At 35.1% G+C, this 19,436-nt stretch overlaps 2 protein-coding genes and 1 non-coding gene across 3 annotated transcripts; all 3 read right to left on the bottom strand.

Moving 5' to 3' along the window:
- Positions 1-268: 268 nt before the first annotated feature.
- LOC141606289 (B3 domain-containing protein REM10-like) lies at positions 269-4,754 on the bottom strand. Its single transcript, XM_074425357.1, has 5 exons — positions 4,634-4,754; positions 1,345-1,615; positions 1,125-1,246; positions 752-1,001; positions 269-397 (listed from the first exon to the last, which is right to left on the bottom strand). Exons 1-5 carry the CDS (start codon positions 4,691-4,693, stop codon positions 390-392), a joined length of 711 nt encoding a protein of 236 aa, XP_074281458.1. The 5' UTR covers positions 4,694-4,754; the 3' UTR covers positions 269-389.
- A 6,173-nt stretch (positions 4,755-10,927) lies between these two features.
- On the bottom strand, positions 10,928-11,034 carry LOC141610410 (small nucleolar RNA R71). The gene has a single exon (XR_012528320.1). It is a non-coding gene; the product is annotated as a small nucleolar RNA R71 (small nucleolar RNA).
- Positions 11,035-13,102: 2,068 nt separating this feature from the next.
- Positions 13,103-19,164, bottom strand: LOC141606288 (putative B3 domain-containing protein At5g66980). Its single transcript, XM_074425356.1, has 5 exons — positions 19,038-19,164; positions 18,013-18,300; positions 16,800-16,908; positions 13,626-13,768; positions 13,103-13,552 (listed from the first exon to the last, which is right to left on the bottom strand). The coding sequence occupies exons 1-5, from the start codon at positions 19,107-19,109 to the stop codon at positions 13,208-13,210; spliced, it is 957 nt and encodes a 318-aa protein (XP_074281457.1). The 5' UTR covers positions 19,110-19,164; the 3' UTR covers positions 13,103-13,207.
- Between the last annotated feature and the right edge of the window lie 272 nt (positions 19,165-19,436).

Below are 19,436 nucleotides of genomic sequence, written 5' to 3'. Positions count from 1 at the left end.
AAGAAGGAAGAGATAAAAGGGCCTTATGGAGAATGTGGTCAGAAATCTGTAATAAAGTCCGACCACAACAACCAAAGTGGTTATCTTCATGCATAATGATACTAGATTACCTGGTAGAAAAGATTGAAAAAACATCACAAACCTCCCGTTTTACTTAAAAATACAAATTGTCTTTCAAGTACTTCTCACAATTTTAACTGATTAATTCCAAAGAAAAGTTAAAACTTAAATGTACTAGAAAAACCATACATATAATATCAAGCACGTACTATATATGTCTAGGTAACACTACGTAAGTCGTCTACGTAATCATCTCTGATATATAATATCAAGCACTGTACCGTTCACAACCTTCAAACGCAAAATCACGTATTTAGTCCACTGCCGATCTATAACTCTGCATGACAATACAAAGAAAATATAATCATAACAATGTATACACAATAATATTAATTGTTTGGTTGAAAATATATGTTCGTAAAATAGTTTTGATGATAAATAAATGTATAGACTATAGTTTACCTATTATATATAGTAATTTCTTATTTATAATTTTCGCAAATGTTCAGAAAATGTATGTTTTGAAAACAAATTTAAGAAAAAAAGAATTTCATGAACGAGGTGTACGTAGTAAATCAAGTAACACAAATTCTAGAATGAAACGGTTTTAAAAACTTATAGTATACGTGAGACGATTTTACTCTAATTTCAAGGTTTCATAAAATTTGATGTTAAGATATTTGAAACATACTATAGAAGTTGATGACGGGATTTGGACCCGGGTCAGTGAGCTCAATAATGACTTGATCACCAGACTTATTAAAGCCATTAGCTTCATAAAACTTGCGCCATCCTGATGAAATATACACACAATTACCACCTTTACTTGATTCTCTTCGGTTCAACTTCATCGACCATGATCTTCCTCTTTCGTCAATTACTTTAATTTTACACCGTCTTTTATCAATACCATTTGCCCTTGCAAATTCCATCGGAATAATCTACAATGACAATTCCCATGTCCATTATTGTACAACGATCTTACAATGTAACTAATTCAAACTAATTACTGTGTTGAGTAAAATATGTACTGTAAAGAGTAAAGTATGTAAAATTAAACGTACCAATCCACCCCATTTGAAACAGTACGGCTTCACCGAGATGTGACAATACGGAAATCCCCTTGGCTTAAAGGCCATTTTGGCTACGGAGCGACCCTTGGAAATGTGATCGATCTTTGTAACCCCTTTAGTAAACAAAACAATTATCAAAATCGATTTATTTTTTATATATGCCGTCATTATCAAAATCAATTTATTTTAATCAGACGAGGAATAATCTTACTTGAAGAAATAGGGGTTTGCGGAAATTTGCGCTCGGAAGCACTAGGATCAAATATGATAACATCAAAAATCAAGTTTCCTTGATACTTAAACACCAAGAAATCACCCACTTTCAAACCATGTTCGTTGCAAAAAATTTCCCAACCATCCTTCATATCCATCTTTCCTTTCTCACACGACACCTTGACATACCAAATATCACCTCTTTTGTCTCTTAACATGACATATTTTTCGTCTCCTCGTAGTTGCCTTAGAAAAGCCTTTGGAATTGACTGCATAAATGCAAATAGTCAAGTATATTAGTTATATCACTCCTTTTACCCAAATTCGTGGTCATTTGTTTACCTTAATATTCTTATTCCTAGTAACGACATTTAATGAAAAAAAAATACAGTAAGTAATTGTCTTAGAAGAAATTATAAATTGTCATAAGTTATACTACTTCACAATATAGTTTTTTTTTTTTTTTTTTTTTTTTTTTTGACAACTGTAAAGAAAGTTTCTACAGTCTCATGGCCTGCCGAGCCAGGCCGTGTGCCACACTATTAAGGTGTCTCGGAATAAAACAAAAACTCAAACAATGAAAAAACCTAGCAGAACTACGAATCTCCTCCAATAAGTCCTTGATAAGATGATCGGTTTTAATCGATTCAGCAATCACATTGATCAAGTGTAGACAATCCGAAGAAATGTCGAGGTGGAGTACACCTCCGGATCTCGCCCAAGAGACCACATCCCTGACACCGAGAGCCTCCGCCTGAAGAGCCGATTCCGCTCTAGTACTCACCTGCCGGCGCATGCACTCACGCCCCATCGCATCATATGCCACCCATCCAAAAGCCGCCTTAAAAGACCGATCCCAACTCGCGTCCACCTTAATCTGAAGTGCAGAACACAAGCCCCGTTGTCCGATCATGTGAAACGGAATCCCATTCCGTAGGTCTAATTTTTTTGCCGATCAACTCGGTCCCCGGCTCCTCGAGGCTCTTTGAAGGATCCCTTATTATCTACCTGCTTGCCTAGAAGATGCACCCTCTCCTTGATAGAATCAAACAAGACACCACTCAAAACCTGAAAGTTGGTCACCAAACCGTCAAATTTTACCTTGTTTCGAATAACCCATATACCCAGATAATGGCAGTGAATAGAATAACTCTTTTCAATCCTTCCTCCTGCTTGTCCAGATAATGGACCCAGTCAATAAACCAGTCGGTCATAGTGATGTGTCTAGCGCCTTCTACCCGGATACCAAGATTCGACCCTGCCCAGACCCTAGCCGAGAAATCGCAGTCCCTAAACAGATGCTCGACCGTCTCCAACATACTACGCTCAGTCCCACAGAAGCCACAGAGAACATCGTCCCCCATATTTCTTCGTTGAAATTCGCTTCCCACAGAAAGCGTACCCGTAAGAATCCTCCATATAAGAATTTTCCAAGTGTTAGGAACCGGCATAGTCCATAGGTGCTTTTGGCAAAAAGCCTGTCCACGCTTACCCAGTCTAGTGAAATCCTTTTGGGACCCCTTTCTGTTTATATACTCCTCGAAAAACAACCCATATCCGCTCTTTACCGTAAAACACCCATGGTTGGAGAAAGGCCAATACACCTCATCATTCAGGCCCTCTGTCCTAAGCCTGATTGCCAGTATCCTTTCAGCATGTTCCTCTACGAACAAGGACCTTATGAGCTCTCCATTCCATTGCCCATTTGGAGACACAAGATGGCCCACTTGCAAATCCACAAGATGGACATCCCCATGGCCAAGCCAGCAATCCTTGGGTTCCGGGAACTCACCTCCCACCCACCTTGACGTCCAAACATTTAAACGGGAGTTACCACCAGGCTTCCACCCCAAAAAACCTTTGAGATTCTCGAAAACCATACGAGAATACTACGAACTCCCCACGAGGAACTAGTACCGAACAAGGTACCGATCCCGCATCAACCATCCGGGTCCCGAAAAGTTTTTGCCTAAAAACCTTTTGAAAAAAGACCTATCTCCCGAAATCAAACGCCATCCATGCTTAGCCAACAAAGCTTTATTCAAACATTCAATATTGCGAATCCCCAACCCTCCTTTACATTTAGGAAGGCTCAAGAAGTTTTTGCTACACGGTGAACGCTCTTCCCGAGTTTACACCCCGTCCACCAAAATTGTGCCAAGAGAGAATTAATCTTTCTTGCCACACTTACCGGAATCTTAAAAACCGATAGAAAGAAATTTGAGAGATTGGAAAGGACCGAGGAAACTAGAGTCAAGCGCCCCGCTGGTGATAGAAAAATACCATTCCAAGAAGAGATCCGCTTAGTAACATGCTCCACCAAAGTTTGAAAAATGTCCTTCTTAGACTCTTGAAATTCAGCAGGAATACCAAGATATTTCCCAATTCCTCTGTTATTCCGAATATTGAAGCCTTTAAGGATTCGTTGTATCGCAGCCAGAGTCATATTCGGGCTAAAGATGAGTCCTGATTTTGCTGTATTTAGCCTCTGCCCCGAGGCCTCACAATAATCGTTGATCAGAGTTATAAGATGAGAGGTGAATCTCCTTATCCTTGAAAAAGAAAATCGCGTCATCCGCAAAGAACAAGTGAGTCATCTACTGTACCCCCGCATAAAGTAAACCCATGCAATCCGCGCGAGTCTCGGGCATATTCAACATTAGCCGAAAGAACTTCCATACACAAAAGGAAAAGAAAGGGAGATAGAGGATCTCCCTGGCGAAGACCACATTTGGGCTTGAATTGAGGTAAAGGTACACCATTAAGGAGCACCTCATAACTCACCGTGGTAACACAGTTCATGATAAGTCTTACTAACTTCACCGGGAAGCCAAACTTAATCAGCGTCATTTCCAAAAAATCAATGATGGTTTGATTTGAATTTTGATTAATCAATGATCAACTGAATTAATATAAAAGGGACCATCAATTATACATAGTTGGTCTGGTTTTCTTTAAGACGATTATATTATTAGATGAGACAAACTTTTTGTTATTTCCAAAACATTACGTTTATTGTTCCTTCTAACTATTTGACCAGTTTCATGTATATCCGTCTTAAAAGAGATCGACTTTGTGCATCATATAAGATTATAAGACTTTGTCATTCTAATATCTAACCATTGTATTAAATTGATTTTCTTAATGGAAATAGCAACTCATTCTTAAAAGATTACACATGTACAAAACATACGAATTAAACTTAAAATACAAGACAAATATTTGTAAAACAAAGAAATAATATAGTAGCTAATTAATCTAATTGAAAAGAAATGAATTTGACTTACAAAATTGTGGAGGAAACCAGGAAGAAGAGGTTGGAAAAAATGGGGCTTGTTTGTCTGCATTGTAACAACAACGTTCACAAGAATCACAAATACAAGACGATAATAATATAAGGATAGAAGCTACTAAACGTTTAATATGTAGCACTTAATTAACTTGATGTAGCTTAGGTGAGTAGTTGACGCTTGGGATTCTCTAGCTACTCTCACACGTTATTCACGTCTTTAATTCATTACAAAAAGCTTTGTAGGTTTTTTTCAGGCAATTCTAGAGACTCTAACTTTTTTAAATTACCTAATTAATTTTTATTTAAAATAATATTATGTATAATTATCCCAATATTTATGCAAATTCTATCTACATACGATTTTATTAATTTTTATTTAAAATAATTTTATGTTTAGTTAGTTATTCCCAATATTTGTGCAAGTTCTATCTAATATTTGTGCAAATTCTATCTAATAGAGTTTTATAAATTATATACCACTGGAAAATCATAAACTTATATGGCTATATATACCATCAAAAGAAGGAATTCATATTTGCAATTTGTTTCAAGGTAGTGATGTTAGACGGTGTATATATAAGAAAAAGGGACGAGGGAGGGAGGCAACTTTGATTGAGTAGCCTTCAAATTTATTTCTAAAGCTGAGGACTATGAATTTGTATTTTTGGATAAGGCACTTGTTGCACTCATCTTTGTAGATATATACAGAATATAAGTTTGGTTCAGTTAGCGTTTGATAATCACGATCTAGGAAGTGGTTTGTACTTAAATGTTGCTGTCTTTTGTGATTCAGCTCCTTTGATTTTTTGTTTTTGTTTTTGTTTGCTCATATTATTGTAATCTTGCTTCAAGGTTGTTAATAAATATTTAGGTCTAACCCAAATATAATTATAATCAACCCAAATGATAATAGTGGAACAAGTCATTAGTCACAAACCACGTATAAAATTAGTGTTTCTTTTTTAACAGAATAACAATGGCTTAGTTGCAGCAGTAATAGTGAGAATAAAGAAGACAACGTTGGAAGGAAATGCAGAGAATAACAATCAGTTTATTGTATCAAGGGCAATATCGTTGATAGTTACTAAAACATTGTCAATATAAACCAACCCCCAACGAGAATTTGTGAAAGGCTAACGATATACTTGTCTCCTCTCGTCATTGTTTTTAACACTGACAAGGTTGGCGGTCCAATAAACTATTGATTATTGTAATCAAGTCATTAGTCACGGATTCACTTAAATATTATTGTTGTGTGATCCACGTATTCATGATAATAATACATGAAATCCGTATGAATACATACATAAACCATGCAACTAAATATATGTGCATGCAATTTTATTAATAGTGGTAGTGGTGCCAACCCAAATGATAAATCTTTTTGTTTACTATACGTCCATTAACTCAATGTTTACGGTGAGCATGAGCCATCGTATCCATATTATTTAGTCTTTGAAGTAGATATATCTGACAGTTATTGAGTACATACTGATCCATATTTCTCATCATCGCTCTCATACATAAAAAAAGGTTATTTATGAAGTTAGAAGACGTCACTTTTTTCATTTTTATTGATTTTGTTATAAAAATATTTCATTTTTCAACCTACAATTTTTTTACGGGAAGAGCACAAATTTTCAGGAAAGATGGTCAAGACCAACTTCATATATGAAGATTGATACAATTTTGAGTAATTTCACTTAGAAACATAATCAAAATAGAAAAAAAAAGTATATACACATCCGAGACGATTAAATAAGAAAAACGTAAATTTTTACTCAAGATGGGGTGGGTAAGTAACGCATTGTAACTAACAAAACAAAACACAATACAAAAACAAAAGTTTCATAGTCTTACTTAAATAAGGTAGCTTTGACCTTTACTCTTGGTAGCTTTTGTCTACCTGTAATTCTGCAACCAAAGTAATATACTCATGTTTAGTAATTAAAAATGCATGTTTAGTAATTAAATTGAACAATAATTAATAAAAGCATGGGATATTGAACATATATGAATATGAAAAATAATAATGTAAAAAAAAAAAAAACAACGTTCAAAAGGGTAAGGTATAGAGGGTTTGTACATTTATTAATTCACAAAAGCTCATTGAAGACGGCGATATCCGTCACAAGCTTATGACGGATACCATTTGCTCTCACAAAATACTCATGAGAGGTGAGTGGGGAAGCACATGGGGGGTACCTTAACCCCTCTCCCTTTTTGTGAGAGGTCTTCAGCTTGTGACGGGATTAGCCCGTCACAAGCAGGACGCTTTGTTATTAATTTAATATGGAGATAAACAATGTAAAATTAATCTCAATAAAAGACTCTCTCATAAAAGAAATTATCATTTTATTATTATTTTTTTAGATTTTTCCTTCAACACCATTAGTGTAATATTTTATTGTATTTTTCCAAAAATATAACTACATTATTAGATGAAGCTCTTCCCGTTAATTTGACATTTCTACAGTTCTACCGTTCTAATGCTCCTTAATTAACCAAAAAGTCCAAAAAAATTGGTAAACAGCTACGAGTTTTTAGGGGTTTGTACATTTATTAATTTGATATGGAGATAAACAACGAGGATAAGTATTTGGGTGATAAGCAAAGTATTCAATGAAAGTTTCATTTACTATAAGTCTATAACTATGTGGTGTTTTACGTACAGATAACTTACTTAATTTACAAATTATTAAATTATATTCCATTAAAAAATTTATCTATAAATTTGAAAAGTGAAAAATTAAAGGATAAAATTTTAAAATAATTTGAGTAATTGAAATACAACTTTTATGTATAATTCAAAATGATATTAAAAGGTCTAAACAATTAGAGGAAGGACAGATTTAAAACCCGTGCAACGCACGGGCACAAAATCTAGTTTACTGTAAAATGGAATCTCTTAATAATAACATAAACCAATCAATAGGATCGTAATTAAATCCGTCTTACAATTATATTAGTGTGAAATCGTTCTGTACAAGAGCCTAATTCTTCATCCCCTTACTGCTAAGAGAGTAAAAACTCTCTTAATTTTCCCTGAGAGCATCTACCTAAATAAGCAAAGAAGTAACTTTCATTAAATTATTATCTTTTTAATTAATATATTTTTTTAATTAAACTCTAATCTTATAATCAAACAGGGGCGTCTTTGGGCCTGTGCGGGCCGCGCGGCTGCACAGGGCCCCAAAATTTTTAGCCCAGAAAATCAAAGTAAAGTAAGGATAAATAAACTTTGAGCCTTTGAAAACTAATTGAAAGCTAGTGTCTTGGTGGTTAGTAAGTAGATTTTTAAACACAAGACTCAAGTTCAAAACCCAATACCAACATTTATGTTTTTTTTTCATTGTTTTTATAAAACAGATTCGTAAAATGATATATAGGGCCCCTTTTTTTCATTGTTTTTATAAAATAGTTTCGTAAAATATTATATAGGGCCTCATCTTTAGATTTCGCACAGGGGCCCCGAAAACTCCGAGACGGCCCTGTAATCAAATTTATAGTTATGATTTTTTTTTTCATTAAATAAAATAAAATTGGTATTATACTATAAATTATAAGTTGTTAAATTTTCCAGTAATGCAATAAGTATTATTGTAGAGAATAACTTGACATGATACGTACTTACTATTAGCTTGCTCGACAAAAAACAAAATCATTAAGAAAATCACAACTTAATTTAATTCTCTTTAATTAGTTTTTCATTACAATTTTTTTGTTTCATATCAAAATATAATGGAGTGAAATATTAAATATTAATGAGGTACAAAATTAAAAGTATAAATAATACACTAAAAAAATAAAAATTCTATGTACCGCGCATGCATTGCGTGTGATCTATACTAATTTATATACTATTCAAGGCATTTGAAAAATTACACCCATATAACAAAACCGTCTTATAGTGTGAATGGTCTTTTTTATTGGTTGAACATTTTTAATTTTGCAGTTCTAAATTTTTTATGAAATCAAATACAAAGATGAGAAACTTGAAACATTAATGAAGTTTCAATATAAAACCTATAAGCACGCTAAGTTGATGCGGTTGTAATTTACGCACTTCTCACCTCATAATCGACCCTATTTTGCATGTTATTTGTATCAATTAGAGTCATTTTCATAGTCTTTAGCTTTCTATGTGTTATTCTATGCCATTTCATGCATTTTTTAGGAAAAAAACCAAAAAAGGCGGACTTCTAGTGTTTAATGAGTAATTAGTGGAAGTTAAATTGACAGTTCAAATGATTTAGCATGAAGATAAGGACAAGTACAAGGATCCCTAGACCCAAACACAAGATTTGGAGTGATTCACATGCTATTCCCCACGGGTTAGAGTGAGCCCCAAGGATTTTGGAGCATAAATATAAAAAATGGAGCAAATAAAGCCGAGACCGCCGCACGGTTTGGTGACAGGATTGAAGAAAACCGCACGGTTCACTCCCAGACCGTACGGTTCATGCTGACGACTGCTTGTTTTCTAATCTCGCTTTAACCTAATCTTGTATTAGTATAAATAGGTTGGTTTACAATCAAATTAAGGATCTCACATTGTATTCTCGAATCCTATCCCAAAACCTAGATTAATTAGTTTATTCTCTCTTTAATTAGTGTAATCATTCCTTAATTACTCCTTATTGAGTCTTCAATCTAGCTTGTTCTTGAAGATTTCTTTGGGTTTTAAAAGAATATTGACAATTATTCATCTAATCAAAGGGTTTCTTCTATTGTTTTTCATCTATTTCCTTTGTTGTTTAATTAGTTGGTATATATCTTAATCTCTCTTGAATCCTTTGTTAATTCTTTATTAAGTTTGCTAATTATTTATCTCAATCATCGGGGCTAGTTTAGATTATGTGATTGTTGATGTTGTCAGTATGTTAATTATGATGATTATTTAGTAGTGTCTTAACTAGAGTTAATGGGGATTAGGGGGTTGAGGGAATAATCCATGATTGTTGAGACTAATAATTGATTAAAGGTTCTAGTTTAAACTAGTGCGAAACACATGTTTGATGAATTGTGTAGATGAATGTTTACATGGTTTATTGATTGTTTGTACACTTCTATAAGATCGAGAATCTTAGGATGTGTTAGAAGTTGCGCTGTGTTGATGGGTTGAACCGGTGTACGCGAGAGCTAACCCGACTTAGTCTAAGTAGGGTCGTTAGACCGAGAGACTCGACCCATAGTCCGACTAGATCCCCAAATTAATTGAGACTTGACATTCATTGACTCCTTGATCATTCCCTAAGAATGTATGACACCCCAGTTCACTTCTTGATTGATTACAAATTGTTATTCTTAGTCTTTGCTTTAATTTACATTTTTGTTATTGCTATTTACTTACATTAGTTTAGACCAAACCAAAACTCAATTACTTGTGACGTAAGACACCTTTTCTAGCATTTACATTTCATTTAACCACCGTCCTAGAGGATCGACTCCGACTTACACACTATACTAGTTGTTTGTTGGATTATAAATTAAATATTTGTTTAGTAGTTTAACGACCTATTAAAATGGCACCTTTGTCGGGGATGGTGCATTTATTTGATTTGTTTAATTGCTTTTAGTTGTGTCATTTCTGGCCTTAGAAAACCTAATTCCTTAAGGTAGTACTAATCTTTTTCTAGTGGTTTTATTGCATGTCTAGGCGATCTTCTAGTAAAGAACAAGTACCAATTGTTCAAGAGATCAAGAGGACCTTGCGCAATATAAGAAGAGGGTTTAGAGTTGTTGGAAGAAGCTCTACTTCAAATACAGAGGATGCTACTTCCTTTGGTGTTGATAAATTAGTGGACATTGGATTACACAAGTAGACAATGTTGAGTTTGTGAACCCTTTTGCAATGAAACGAGAAGCTAACCAACCCCTTAATCCAATTCCAAACAATCCTTAAAACTATCAACCAAAAATGCCAAAAAAAATTCACATTCAATTTCCATCGAGGAGACTCTATCTAATGGGACTCCTATTCCCGCACACTTGATAGAAAACTTTATTGCTAAGTTCGCTTTTATACAATTGGTTGAAAGAAGCCAATTCGAAGGAATGCCTAATGAAACCCCCACCTCCACATGAAAACATTCTTTGACTATTACGATACAATTTCTCAAACGGGGGTAACTCAAGACCAAATAAGGTGGGTGTTGTTCCCATTCTCTTTGATAGGAGCCGCCAATAATGGCTCAAGAGTATAAATAGGGCAACACTAGGGATTGATTCATGGAAAAAGATTGCTTTGGCTTTCTATCAAAAAAATTATCCTCCGGAGAAGACCAATATACTTAGAGCCCAAATTACCGATTTCAAGCAAAGAGATTAGGAATCCATGTATGAGGCATGAGAGAGGTTTAAAGCCATATGTAGATCTTTCCCCCATCTTGGCCTAAGTGAATGGTTTTTAGGCCAACAATTTTGGAACGGGTTATATGAGGACTGTCGAAACATCTTGAATTTAAGATCTAATGGGAGGTTCCGGAAGAGGATGAGAACCATACTTGGAGAATGATAGAGGAGATGGCAACCCGAAACTCTTAATTTAGTAGACCATGAAAGCCAACTAAAGGAGGAAGGCATAAGGTTGAGTCCATCACCCAACTAAGTGCCGACTTTGGTGCCCAATTGAGCTCTCGTATGAACACTATGAACTTGAAATTCCAAGAAGCTATTGCCCAGGTGAATCAAGCATCAAGCTCATCCAACCAACAACCAATTCATCAAGTTAATGCGATAATGGTAATGTCATCTTCCCTACCAAGTGGGATTTGTGAATATTGTGATACTTTCGGACATGATCAACAAAAATATAGGGGTTGGAACAAGTAAATGCTTTTCAAGCATATAAGCAAAGAACACCTTACTCCAACCTCTATAACGAAAATACCAAGCTTCACCCAAACTTCTCCTATATGAGCCAAAACATTCAAAATCCCCGTCAACAATTCTATATTCCTCCTCCAATGAGGAATCAAAACCAACAAGGCATCCAAAAGCCCTTTTTCAATAAAAATCATAACCAAAATGCCTTTCAAATTAATAGGGATATTAAGCTCAACCCACCTTCAACCAAAACCAACATTTTACACCTACACAGCCCCCGATGCAAACGAAGACCAATCTTTTGACATGCAAAGAGCGGTGCTCCAAATGCAAAAGAATCAACAAGGCTTCTTTGCTAAAATGCAATAGTCAAGCAATTGATATCACCATCAACAATTTCTTGACTCATAACAAGATGCTTGAAACGCAACATCAAGCACGAAACGTCTCATGATATACTTCAATTTGGCAAAGAGTATGAGAGTCCGATGTCACGTTTCCTTGTGGTTCTACTCCCGACTCCACTATCTGCATTTTTAGTTTCCGTTTAGAATTATTTCGTATAAGAATACGACTTAGCCCCGTCACCATATACCATCAAATTTAAGAAAAAGACAATCTTGCACACTTAAATTCATACACTTGTTCTAATATAAAAGAAAAAAGTCTTGCATTATCTAAATGTCATAAACACACAGTTTAAGTTTCAAATAAATAAATTATAATTACAGCACCCTAGTTTTTTTGAGAACGACCTCTCTTAGTCGTTATTTGTGATGTCGAACCATTGTACGTGTCTTCATCTTGGCATGGAGTTGCTCCATGCTCCAAATGACCGAAGTCGTATCGTGGAATCTCGTTGTCGTCGTGGGAGCTTTCTTCATCTTCATTTTCATCTTCATCTTCATCTTCATCTCCATCTCCATCTCCATCTTCATCTCCATTTTCATCTTCATCTCCATCTTCATCTTCTGATTCTAGAAAAATGAGATGCCATTGCCTAGTGTTTTGGAGAGATAGGTGAGACATCTAATTTCTCCTATAAGAACCAAAACATTCAAAATCCCCTTCAGCAATTCTACATTCCTCTTCATTTTAATGAGGAATCAAAACCAACAAGGCATACAAAAGCCCTTCTTTAATAAAAATCATAACCAAAATGCCTTTAAAACCAACAAGGATATCAAGCTCAACCCCCCTTCAACCAAAACCAACAATTTACACACCTACACAACCCCCGATGCAAACCAATGACCAATATTTTGATATGCAAAGAGCGATGCTCCAAATGCAACAGAATTAACAAGACTTCTTTGCTCAAATGCAAAAGGATAGTCAAGCAAAGGATATCACCATCAACAATATCTTGACTCATAACAAGATGCTTGAAACGCAACATCAAGCACGAAACGGCTCCTTGTGGTTCGACACTTCGATATGGCAGAGTATATGAGAGCTCGATGTCACATTTCCAAATGTCACGTTTCCTTGTGGTTCGACACTTCGACCCCTTACTCCACTATCTGCATTTTTAGTGTCTGTTTGGGATCGATTATTTTGTATAGGAATACAACTTAGTCATGTCACCATACCATCAAATTTAAGAAAAAAGACAATCTTGCACACTTAAATTCATACACTTGTTTTAATGTAAAAGAAATAAGTCTTGCATTAACTTAAATGTCATAAGCACACAATTTAAGTTTCAAATAAATAAATTACAATTACAATTTACAACACCCTAGTTTCTTTGAGAACGACCTCTCTTAGTCCTTATTTGTGATGTCGAACCATTGGACGTGTCTTCATCTTGGCACGGAGTTGCTCCATGCTTCAAATGCCGGAAGTCGTATCGTGGAATCTCGTTGTCGTCGTGGAAGCTTTCTTCATCTTCATCTTCATCTTCATCTCCATCTTCATCTTCTGAATCTAGATGAATGAGATGCCCTTGCCTAGTGTTTTGGAGAGATTGGCGAGACATCTTTTGTATTTCATACAACATTTGTACATGAGCCATTGACGCATCATCCGGTACAGTAGCAAGTAAGGAGGAAGCGTGATTATAGTTAAATACACTTGCATGAGTCTGCAGAAAATGTTGATGTCAATACGAGAAAAAAAAAATAAAGCGTAAATTATATAAATTGTAGGTCACTTACTAACAAAGAGTAGTCGACAGCAGTAGGGTAGTAGTAGTGTCGAGATTCATAGTTCGCTTGAGTTTCATTGGAATGGGGACTAATAATGGGGCGAGTGCTAGAGTGGTAACATTGCAAGTAAGGGTCATTGTAGTTCATGTGATCTGCACGAAAAAAAAACGTGTTTAAATACAATATAGAAAAAAAAAAAAAACATAAACAACATTGAATTAATTTGTAGACATTACCCCGAAGGGGCTGCTAATGAAGCCTTAGAAGGACAAGAGCGTTTGTTATGCCCTTTTATATGGTATTGACTACCTGACACTGTTTCTTTTGAAACCTCGTTCATTTCGTTAAATCCGTTTAGATTTAGGCCATTCAGGTCCGTTTTTCAGAATGGGAGCCGGTATAAAAGTCGATCCATTCATGGAACCTAGGTTTTTGACCTGATCTGAGATTCATTGACACTCATAATTTTCACCCTTACAATAGCCTCGATATCATGAAAGCTTTCCCAATATTAAGTGCTTGCTTGGTTACTCACTCAATTTATGGGAGTTCTAAAATCCCATGAATTGAGTTTTTTCAAACTTGTTTGGTTGCCCTAAATATGGCAAAATGTAGAAATTTACAAATCCTTGGGGTTTCCAACTCCTACATGATGTAGGAGTTTAATTACCTAATCCCCCTAGGTAATTGCAAACTCCTCAATCTTATCCCTCTAAATTTACCCATTTACCCTTAATAAAAAGTTGAGGCTAGTAATATTATTGAGGGATATATTGGTATTTAGAAATTAAAATCGGGTGAATTACATAGTTTAACCAAACAAACCATTGGAGTTTAATTCATGGGAAAAACAAACTCCTCCAAGGCAACCAAACACGTTTTTGCCATTTCATGTGAATTGTGTTGTAATTATGATCCAAAATAAAGTCAAAGTTAGTTTCCTAAGTGTTAGTTAGTGACTAATGTATTTTCCTAATAATGTGTTAGTGGTAATCTAGAATATAGGAGCATTTAGTTACTACGTACGTGGGTTGTTAACTCCACTTTCTCCATCATAATAGCTTTGGTAGTTTAGGTAGTAATGGCTATTTAAGAGCCTCGTTTACTTTGATATTAATTGAGTCAGTTTACGAAAAATTTCTCCATATGTTTCACTCTTCTCTCTAATTTTTAGTCTATCATGTGGTATCAGAGCTCTTGAGGCGGCGTTGACAACATAAGTCACCTCCGCTCAAGTAGCCAGGTTCGATTTCCGAAATGGAGCGATCAAAAAAAAAAAAATCACACATTTTTTTGTTGGTGTTACAAGTGAGCAACGCAGCCCTTGTATCGATTTATTTCCGCGTTGAAAAAAAAATTGAGAGAGAAGGTGAGTAAAAAAAATGGTGAAAAGTGCACCATAATTGAGAAATAGAGAGAAGTGCTCTATCGGGTTTGGTAGAGAAAAATGGCTCTACCGTATTTTGGGTGAAGAGAAGTGCTTCACATGTATGGTGAGAAGTGCACCAATGAAATGGTGGAGATAAAGGCTCCATCGACACTCGGTTTTTGGAGAGAAGTGCTCCAAATGAAAATTGGTGGCAGGTGCATCAACAAAAAGGGTGACGAGAAGTGCGTCACGGAGTGAAAACAAGGGCTTCACAAAGTTAGATGAAGAAAAGTCACATTGATCGATCAATTTACGTTTTATGGAGTACGGGAAAGGAGACTCAATATAAGTCTCGAAAGGAGACTATATTTGAAGTTGGGTGTGGAGCCCAACATGTGCGGATGCGAGAAAGATCGCATACCGTTTGAGGATAGATTGCTCATCAGTAAAGATAGAAGGTGCAAATGACTAGATGGTCACGTTGAAGTGTCACAAGGTAAAGACATACTTTACAAATAAACGATTTGAAAGTATTAAAAGGAGGTCAGGCCGTCATAAGGAAGCAGAGTCAAATGGCAGAAGATCCTAAGGCAAGCTCTTCAACAGATTTTGGCAGGAGACTCTTCAATAGTCTCGGTAAAAGATAGGAGCATGCTTAAGAGAATCAGACAACAGCAAAAATCTCAAAGGTTGGAGTCTAGAGAAATGGTAACTGATCAAGCCAGTTTGAGCGTGTGAAATTTGTTGAACATGGGTAAGCAAAATCCCAATCAATCAAGGTAAATGGACGGTATCGAAATATGGTAACCGTAGAATCACAAGGAGGCATAGTCTTGTGAAGATTTTTGACCTATCGGCATGGATGAAGTTTGAAGAAAACGAGAATATAAAGGTCTCGTGAATTTTGGTTACGGCAAAAGGACATAACGACAAGTATGGTTCGAGTGTTCGACATGGCAAGAAGTCGAACGTGTATCCTATTGATTTCTGATCAAGGGGGTGTGTTGTAATTATGATCCAAAATAAAGTCAAAGTTAGTTTTCTAAGCGTTAGTTAGTGACTAGTGTATTTTCCTAATAATGTGTTAGTGGTAATCTAGAATATAAGAGCATTTAGTTACTACGTACGTGGGTTGTTAACTCCACTTTCTCCATCATAATAGCTTTGGTAGTTTAGGTAGTAATGGCTATTTAAGAGTCTCGTTTACTTTGATATTAATTGAGTCAGTTTACGAAAACTTTCTCCATATGTTTCACACTTCTCTCTAATTTTTAGTCTATCAAATTGCATATGGGAATTGAAATCCGGTGAATTGTAAACTAACACAGGAGTTCAATTCCTGTATGAACCAAACGAGCACTAAGACTAAGGCCCTATTCTTTTGGACTTAAAGTCACTTAATTTAAGTTCACTTCAAATCCTATAAGTTCAGTTCAATCCTATAAGTTCAATTCAGATCCTATACGTCACTTAATTTAAGTTCACTTCAAATCCTATAAGTTCAGTTCAGTTCAGATTTTATAAGTTCAGTTCAATTCAGATCCTATAAGTTCAGTTCAATTCAGATCTTATAAGTTCAGTTCAGTTCAGTTCAAATAAGTTTCAATTCAAAAGAACATGATCAAGATTCTCTGTTATTCAAGATAAATAGAATCAAGAGACTATGACTATTATTAAAGTTTTGTGATGATTTTTGACTAGGTAAATTATTTTCTACAGAATTAGAATTGGATAGGAACTTCTACTTTCCATCAATTTAGCAACCAACATCTAGTAGAACAATTATTCAAAGTAATTTTATAGAATAGTCTCACCGTCCTTGACGCTACCAGCTTCTCCATGGCCTCGAAAACAATGGAGATCGTCGCCTTCTTCTCTAATGTCCGGCATGACTTGGTCATCTTTATTAGCTTCGTCCACATGCTGAATTCAATTTATAATTTTTAGTATTCATTTTACAAAAATCTTGTTTGTATCCATTATAAATGAGAATAATTTACAACGAAAGTGTATAATTATCCCTAAGAAGTTAATGGGAATAATTTACAACGAAAGTGTACAATTATCCCTAAGAAGTTAATGGGCGAGGCCTAAGCCATGTGCAAATTTAATAGGGTTTCATGATAAAATTATCATGAGACTTATATTTCGTTCAGGGTGTGTTTGAATAGCAAAAGTGAAGGGAAAGGGAGGAGAGAGGAAGGAGGGAAGTGAAAGGGAGATAAGGGAAGAGGAGGGAGAATGGAGAGTGGATTTTTGGATACAATTTCCTCCAAATCTTGCCTATTGTGGAGAGATTTTGATTAGACTTGAAATAGGGAAATTGGATCCCTACAAATCTCTCCCTCTCCATTTCCCTCCACCCTCATTTGCTATCCAAACAAGGGATTAAAATCCATACTCTCTCTCCCTTTCTTTTACTTCCAAATTTTCCAATCCAAACACACCCTTACTGTTTTCTACTTTCTCCGTTACCGTCATCTGTTTATTTTATTTTTTATGCTGGCACAAAGACTAAGCAGTAAATAGATTATACAACCAGTTGTATTGGTTGTATAGAAAAGAACTCGAGCTTTGTCATTATTTACTTGAGCTTAGACCTATAGATTATGAGCTTTGTTTAAAAGAATTCGAGCTCCATTATAAAAATATTGAACTTAAAAAATTATAATGAAACTCAAAAGTAATATATAAGAGCTCAATTAAATTTTAATTTTTGACATCAAAAAATTAAAATATAAATAAAAAGTTATAAGAGCTCGAAAAAAATACACATAAGCTCAGAAAAATTGATTATAGTTGTACAATACTTTTGTACAACCAGTTGTATAATAGTATTTGTGAAGACTAAGGGGGTGTGCACGATCAAATTACTCATCTAAGATATTCTCAAAATAAAAAAAGGTAAATAAACTAAGACATCAAAGTAAAATTGATGAACAAATAATTGGGAGGGTGGGAATACTAAAGTAAAAAAAAGAGTGGAAGGATAAAGTAAAAAAAGAGTGGAAGGATTGAATCATTGACCTGGAATTGTGGATCACGTAATGGTGGAATTTCTCGTTCACATGAAGTGGAATCAAAGATTAACACTTCAAATCGTAAGTTCCCTTGATGTCTAAACACCAAGAAATCCCCAATATGCAAATCATTGTCTTTGCAAAAAGTATCCCATCCTTCTTTAAAATATTTCCTACTATTCTTACTTATAACTTTGATTCCCCAACTTCTTCCATTTTTATCCTTCAGTTCTGCCTTCTCATCTTGTTCTCCATTACATTCTTCTATATGTTCAACAAAGGATACCGGAATGGCCTGCATCGTATATATCCATCTTTAAATTTTTACTCATTGCTACGTGCATTATCAATTCATAGCAGATGACAACTAGTTTAATTAGTAAAGTCATGAGAATTGCTCATGACGTGGGTTTGAATCCAGTTAGTATCAAAATCGCCCTTGTTTATAGATGCAATTATATTGTGTTTCTTAAGAACATAGCCACATAAGTCATGCTACGTATGAGTAATCTCCATTACAATGTCGGCGTCGCTATTCCAATCAAGTTACTTGATAGTATTTCTTTGCTCACAAGTCACAATGCAGAGAGTACAAATTAATTAGGTTGGGAGAGAAACGTTTAGTTGGAGGAGTAAACGTAAATATTTATCTTTTAACTCATGCAAAAACAATCACATCACATATGTTTTCTTAAGAGGAAATAAATTTGGCTAAACCTAGAGCAATTTTATAGGATTATTCATGGCTTGAGGCTATATTTTCTAAACTTCGAGCATGTCAGCTGATAAAAAACGTAGTTGACCTTGTACACGTAGGTACCCGCCGGGGTTCTCTCGTCGTCCAAAAAACAGGTAACTTTATTAACAAATTAAAGAATTTGGTGGACATAAAGTTAGTATATAATATTTAATATACGGTACAATATACTAACTATTGCCTCTGGACACAGCTCAAGTTAAACTAAACTAGGGTTTAAAGACATTGACTTTTACCCAACCATCTAAAAAAGAAAAATAGAGATGGAGACTCACAAAATTGTGAAAAAAATCAGGAAGAAGAGGTTGGAAAAATTGGAGATTGTTTGGCTGCGTTGTCTTCCCCATGCATGAAAAATCTTCAATTTCCACGCCAAATAACGCTAGCTTGGACCGTTTGTTGCCCTAATCTGATAGATTACGTTTCGTGAGACTTACGTAATTACTCCCTCACTTTCTGTCAATAATTTACATTTACTTTTATTTTTACCTCATAAAATAAAACAACTGTAAACTATTCACCGGAACAAAAAAGTATTTATGTACATTGTTACGTTTTAGTTTTTCTACTCCTAAAGTGGTATTTGGTAACTTTCTTAAAATTTTATTATCACGTATGATGATAGGATATGTTTTTCTAGAGTGAAAAATTAGGTCAAGGGTAGGGCATATCCT

Source organism: Silene latifolia, chromosome 10 (assembly GCF_048544455.1).
Source record: "Silene latifolia isolate original U9 population chromosome 10, ASM4854445v1, whole genome shotgun sequence".
Lineage (NCBI taxonomy): Eukaryota > Viridiplantae > Streptophyta > Magnoliopsida > Caryophyllales > Caryophyllaceae > Silene > Silene latifolia.
This window is presented reverse-complemented; position numbering and strand designations above follow the sequence as displayed.